The sequence below is a fragment of the Lagenorhynchus albirostris genome, chromosome X, assembly GCF_949774975.1.
Source record: "Lagenorhynchus albirostris chromosome X, mLagAlb1.1, whole genome shotgun sequence".
In the NCBI taxonomy this organism is placed as follows: Eukaryota; Metazoa; Chordata; class Mammalia; order Artiodactyla; family Delphinidae; genus Lagenorhynchus; species Lagenorhynchus albirostris.
Genome location: NC_083116.1, coordinates 72,490,416 through 72,496,931, shown reverse-complemented (window position 1 = coordinate 72,496,931; position 6,516 = coordinate 72,490,416). Strand labels below are relative to the sequence as shown.

Genomic DNA, 6,516 nt, shown 5'->3' with positions numbered 1-6,516 from the left:
TCAGCAGGCTAAGGGGAATGGGGGCTTAGATGAAGTTCTAACACATCAAGTTTCAGTGGGTCAAGCCAGCCTTGGGCTCTGACTTCACCTGCAATCCCCTCTAGTCCTAGGAGAGAGAAGACTGTCCCAAGGTGAAAGTCAAGGTGTTTAAAATTAGAGTGTGAAGGAAGGTGGCCCAAAAGTAGCAGACCACAAAGTCTGGGCAGTTAGTCTCAGTTAAGCATAGGGGACTTCAATGGACTGGAGAAATGGAAGAGCCTGGGTCAGCTGTGATGAAGAGAGCAACTTTGTTAGGTGGGGCTGGTGGATAGGAGAGGTGATAGGTGAGGAGACTGTGGTCATCAGAATAAAAGGGAGCGAGTGCCGATGAGGAACAGCATATGAAACAGTCTAGGCAGTGGCCATGAGACTGGGAGGCTAGTAAGAAGAAGGCCAGTTCATTAACTCCTAGCAGAAGGGGTCCTTGATGTCTAGAGAGGAAGAGGGAGCACTTACAAGAATGCAAAGGGGGACTCAGGGGCAGTGAAATCATTTTTTTTTCTGCAGACCAGCCCTAACTTTACTCTCCAGAGAGACCCCTTAGAAGCCAGGAGACAAGCAAGGGATCAGAGCTAGGTCAGCAAGAGTGGGGCAAAAGGAAAGGAAGGCTGGAGACTCAAGAGACCAAAGGACTGCAAGGCAATTTTAGAGAGGGTGCCTGGAAGTGTAAGCCTACCCTTCTCACGAATGCCTTCCCAGAAACTCTTACTTCCCAAGGCTTGGGAGTTAGCTCCCCAAATTCCACACCCCACCCCCACTCCTGGAAGTCTGTAAGCACTAAGATAGTGCTGGAGAGGAGTGACTGGATGGGAAACTCTGAGGGGAGCTGTCCTAGTCCCAGCGCCTTGCCCTGTCCTCGAAGTCCTAAAACCTGATCTGAAAGAGCTGGTGAGAGATTTATCTTTATCTAGGGCAGGAGCTAGAGAAAGGGGAGAGACCAGTGGAGAGTCAGCTCTGGGCCTCAGTCCCTGTCACCACCCCAATCTCTGCACAAACCTTCTCCACCCTTTGGTGCTGGAACTTATGCCATAGACACGAGAGCTCCTCCCTTGCGTTCTGAGCCATCCACTCTGCCTTTCATTAAGTACAGGAGAGCTGTCAAATATGTTCTCAGCAAACCTCATAAAGAAGGGCCAGTCCCATTCCTGTTCCAAAGGCCATTATCAGCTTGGGTCCTGCCCCCTGAGGCTCCTCAAGGTCCTCACCCCATGGGAAGACTCAGGACTCCCTCTCTACCTCATGGCTACCCACCATTCAACAGGGCCATGCCTCTAGCTGCACATGGGGACCCTGTCAGGCAGGCTCTCTGGGACGGTGCCCTAGTTCAGTGCCTCAGTAGACAAGACTATCCTGTCTTCCAGGGGAAACCAGGGAGTGGGTGTGGGCACTACATATGTCACTTCCCAGGCATTTGTGATATGCTGGTGCCCCCACTTCCTGATTCTGGCTATCACTGTCAGATGAGTCAGGCCAATACTGAGATCACCCCAGCTTCTTCACCCCTCCAGTTAAATGCTCTGGTCTGGCTGAAGGAATGCATGCTATACAAGGATATGGGGGGAGAGGGCAGGAGAAGGAGGGCTGGGGAAGATTTCCAGCAGCCTTGTAGGACCAAGAAACAGGACCAGTGGCCCCAGGAAGGGGACAGAAACAAAGAGAAAGAAGTCGAGGACGAAGAGTGGCTGCTAGTGTCTTTGGCTAAAAAGGAGAGGGCAACTGAAGGATTTAGGAGAGATGGGGTCACACGTGATTTCTCTGGCTCCTCCTAAACCTCAGGGTGAGGGCCTCTCTCCAGAGCTCAGAAAAGAGGAGAAAGCAGCCAGATAGGGTGTCACTATAAGGTTCCCTCCCCTCTGCCCTGCACTCACCCCCTTTCCTTCACTTCCCGGCTTCCGTTACAATCTATCTGCCCAAGCCGCCATCCTGGGGGGTGGCTGTCCACCTGCAGCTGCTGTCCTCAGGCAAGGACACCAGTGCCAGAGAGGAGGCAGCTGTGGGGAGCCGGGGCCTGCCACCCCTGCAGAGCTGCCGGAGCTGACGTCAATACTTGTCCCCAGTGAGCAAATAGAGCACAGGATCCAGGCAGCTATTGGCACTGGCCAGAGGCCGAGTCACTTTATAGACCATGTTGATGAGGTTCAGCACCCAGCAGTCAGCTTCCAACAGCCTTGCATGTAATAAACGGTGTGGGTGATGTGGAAAGGCACGAAGCAGACAGCAAAGACAGTCAATACCACAGCGATGGTGCGCAGCGAGCACAGACGGGAAGATGACTGGGCAGCCCCTGGCAAGGGCCGTTACAGGCGCTGGGCCATGAGCCCATAGCAGACAAGAGTGACCAGGCAGGGCACGTCAAAGAGCAGCCCCATGACTGCCGAACTGAAGTGCACGTAGTGGTCAAACTCCTCAGGCCGGGTGGTGTCGTGGCACAAGATGATGTCCCCCTTAGGGCTGGTGGTGACAAAGAACATGTTGGGCACGAGGCAGCCAGCTACGACCAACCAAACTGCCAGGCAGAGAAGGCCAGCAAGGCGTGGGCAGCCCCAGCGCAGCGCCCGCAGCGGGTGGCAGATGCCCAGGTAGCGGTGTACGCTGATGCAGGTGAGGAAAAGGACACTGCAGTAGAGGTTCCAATAGAAGAGAAAGCGGATGAACTTGCAGAGCCCAGTGCCAAAGGGCCAATGGTTGCGGGCTACATAATAGTAGACGAGGGTGGGCAGCGACAGGACGTACAAAGTATCTGACAAAGCTAAGTGGAACATGTAGGTGGCTGTCGCGTCCCACGGTCGGAGGCAAAAAAGGAAGAGCCAGATGGTCAGGGCATTGAGGCCTAGGCCCAGCGCAAACACAACTGCATAGCTCACGGGCAGCAGGATAAACTTGAACTCCTCATTAAACCGGCAGTCCAGCTCCAACTCACTGTCGTCAGGATCTGAGTGGGGGCCTAAGGCTGTGAACAGTGAGGACTCCGTACTGGTCATGGTCCCCCTAGGGGTGGAAAGGGCAGAAGTGAGGGTGACCAGATTTCCCTGGCCCCCCAGCCCTGACCTGGGGCAAAAATGCAGAAAATGGGGAGGGCAATGGTTGAAGCACAAGGGGGAGTTGAGGATGCATCTGGGAGTAACCTGGGTCAGCCTGGCTCCTGCCAGAGCTCCCTCGGTCCAGCCTGGGGAATAGTAGGCAGCAGGCAGTGCCAGGGCTCAGGAGGGCAGTCAGTGGGTTTGGGTCGTTCTTCTGAAGCTGACTCTGTCCTTCAGAGCTTGGTTAGCTAAAGGGGGTCAAGGCCTACCAGGACTATCCAATGTAGGAAGATACCCAGACCCAAATTGTCTCCCAACTTATCACAACAGCTGTGTCCCTGTGAAGAGGGCATCTCTCCATACAGTAACTTCTCTCCCCTGGTCCCAGTGTGTCTGAACTACAGTGATCTCTGATACCTTCCCCCAGCCTGGGCCAGCCCAGAAACCCCATCACCACCCTTACCCAAGAAACTTGGCACGTCTCCTACCTGCTCCCCTTGAAGCTGAGCCCAGCTGACTCTGTCACCCTTCCCCTTGGCAGCCAGAGGGCATATCCAAGGGGGCGGGGTTGGGCGTGGGACCTGTACCTCCTCCCTGTCCTGGGAAATCGTTAGAGCTAGAAAGGCCCATCAAGATTATCTAGTCCCACCCACTCAGTGCACCATTGGGAAACTGGGGCCCAGTGAGATGACTATTTAACGGCTCCTAAACGACTGTAGGAGAGAGTACACAAGGAAACGTCCAAGTTGACAGATGAAGAGCCAGGCCACTGGAGATAACTAAAACTGCAGGAAGATCATAGAAATCTGTATGAGCAGAAACATGGAAAATGAATGTTAGCATGGATAACACATCGAAAGATTTTAGGAAATCTAAACTACTGATATAAATCTTAACTCCATGTGCATATAATTATAAGAAATCTGTATATAGCACTTACTACATGCAAGGCACTGTTCTAAGTGCTTTGTACTTATTAATGGCCCCACAGGCTCTCTGTGATGTGGGTATCATGATTGTCCCTACCTCACTGATTAGAAAACGAAGGCACAGAAAGTTGAAGTGCTTTGCTAATTAGTGGTAGAGTCAAGATTTCAAACCCAGGAAGGCCAGCCTTTGAACCAGGCTTTAGCAATCCATAACTGCTATGCTTAGTGGCCTCTCTAAGCCACTGGCCATAATCTAGGAAAGGATAAGCAAACATGTTCTGAGAGCCTATTACGTGCTTGGACCAGTTCTAGGCACTGGTAGTTCACTAACAGTAAACAAAACAGGCAAAACCTCCTACTCTAATGGAGCTTACATACCAGTGGGAGGGAAAAGATAATAAAATTAACAAGTAAAATATATAGATCATGATCATTGTTATGGAAAAAAGTAAAGGAGGGAAAGGGAATAGAGAGGGTTTCTGTTTTAAATATTAGGGTGACTTTTGAATAAGGACCAGATGGTTGTGAGGAAGAGGAAACATAGAGAAGAGGTCAGAGAGTTTGGCACAAACCAGATCATGAAGGTCCTTGGAAGCCATTGTGAGGACATCTTGGCTTTTACTTTCAGTGACTGGGAAGCCATTGAGAGTTTAGAAGAGAAAAGTATCAGGATCTGATTCACATTTTAGAAAGATCCCTGGCTAGCTCTATGTTGAGAATAGACTACAGGGCTAGGGACACAGGAGGAAGATCAGATCAGAGGCCATTGCCAATAGAGATGATGGCGGCTTGGACCAGGCCAGTGAAGGTGGTGAGAAGTGGCAGATTCTGGCTAGCTTTTGAAAGTAGAGACAACAATATTTACTGATAAGGGGTATAAGAGAAAGAGAGGAGTCACGAATGACTCCAAGATTTCTGGCCTGAGCAACTGGAAGAATGGACTTACACCATTGACAAAGATGGGGAAGGCTGTGAGAGGAGTAGGTGTGGGGAAACATGAGGAGCTCATTTTTCCACCTGCCAATTTCAAGATGCCTATTATGCATGTAAGAGGAGGTGGTGGGGAGGTGATTCACTCCTCCTCAAGGATGCTAGCCCACATGCTTCCCTTACAGACTCCACCCCCTCCTACATACCACCCTTCATCTCTCTCTATCACCCCAGGAGACCCTGGTCTGAATACAGCCAAGACAGTACGGACACCAAGCCTAGATGTTTGAGAGCCTAGTGCTAGGGAACATGGAATTGTCAGGAGCTCTGGGCCTAAGGCTCCTGGGGCTAACTAAGTCTCCGTGATTATGGAAGTCTTAGGCACAGGAAGCAAGCTCTGGGCCTGGAGGACTCTGAGGGTAAGGTGGGTAGTGCTCTTGGGGAGGGGGAGCAGGCTGCAGTAGAATCCAGTCTGAAGGGAGCTGGGAAACAATGGGGACTCTGAAGTGATCTTCAGATCCTGAGAATGTTGCCCAGCTGGATCCCGGGAGTGAGGGGAGGAGGCAGGGCTGTAGGGGAGGCTCTAGAATCTGGAATCTAGATCTCTTGGAAGAAGCAGAAACCTAGATGGGGGAAACCTGGAGATCCTTGCCCAGTGAGGGTGTGGTGGATAGAAGGTAGGCGTGGAGAAAGCACTCATAGCCTGAATCCTGGACAGCTGATCACTGTGATTTTGCACAAAAGGCTCAGGTGTTTGGAGTCAGACAGACCTGAATTCAAACCCTTGTTCTTCCATGTATTAGTTGTGTCACCCTGGATACCTCTTCATGACTGAATTTCCTCATGAGTGAAATGGGGTCAATAATACCAACCTTTTAGGGTTTTCTGAATACTGAATTGGTTAATAGATGTGAAAACACTTTGTAAACCGTAAAATGCTGCTAATCTGTAAAGTACTTTGTATTATTTACTTTGCTCCCAGGGGTGAAGCTGGCCTCTTCAGAGGAGGACAAGTGTGATCTGAAGCTTGGCATACACCCAAGGGGACATTCCAGTGTCCACTAAACTAGAGAAGCCCCAGGAGGAGCCAGCTTCCTGCTCCTATTGCTTCAAGCTGGTTTAGCTCTGCCAGGTTTCTGCCAGTCCCTGGACGCAGCTGCAGCTGCCAACGCTGCCACCACTGCCGCCCAGTGGCTACTTCAGGAAAAGCCCTCTCCCAACATTCCCCAACCAGAAGCTAGCTTCCGCTGACGTCACCTGGGCCAAAAGAAATGCATGCCTTCTGAAAGGCTGCAGACCAGACCCCTCTCTCCTGTGAAACTCTTCCTCACTTTCATTTCTGTGACTTTACTCTGATTCTCCTATTCCTCTGGATGTTCCTTCTGACCCCTTCCCTGGCTCCTTTTTGTCCTCCTTCCTCCAAATGTGACCCTTCCGCAACACTTACTTCCAGATCTCTTCTCTCCTCTCCTCCTTCTCCATTCCTCCACTGTTTCTTCCTCTCTCCTTCTCTCCCTCTCTCTCTCTCCATCCACTCTCATGATTTAACTTACAAGTTATGAATAATTATAATGACCAATGAGATTCCAGCATACAAA

At 51.0% G+C, this 6,516-nt stretch overlaps 1 protein-coding gene across 1 annotated transcript; it reads right to left on the bottom strand.

The window, feature by feature from the left end:
- Nucleotides 1–1,941: 1,941 nt before the first annotated feature.
- Nucleotides 1,942–3,020, bottom strand: P2RY4 (pyrimidinergic receptor P2Y4). Its single transcript, XM_060137336.1, is given in 2 exon segments — nt 1,942–2,213; nt 2,216–3,020. Coding segments are annotated over 2 exon segments (1,077 nt in total).
- Between the last annotated feature and the right edge of the window lie 3,496 nt (nt 3,021–6,516).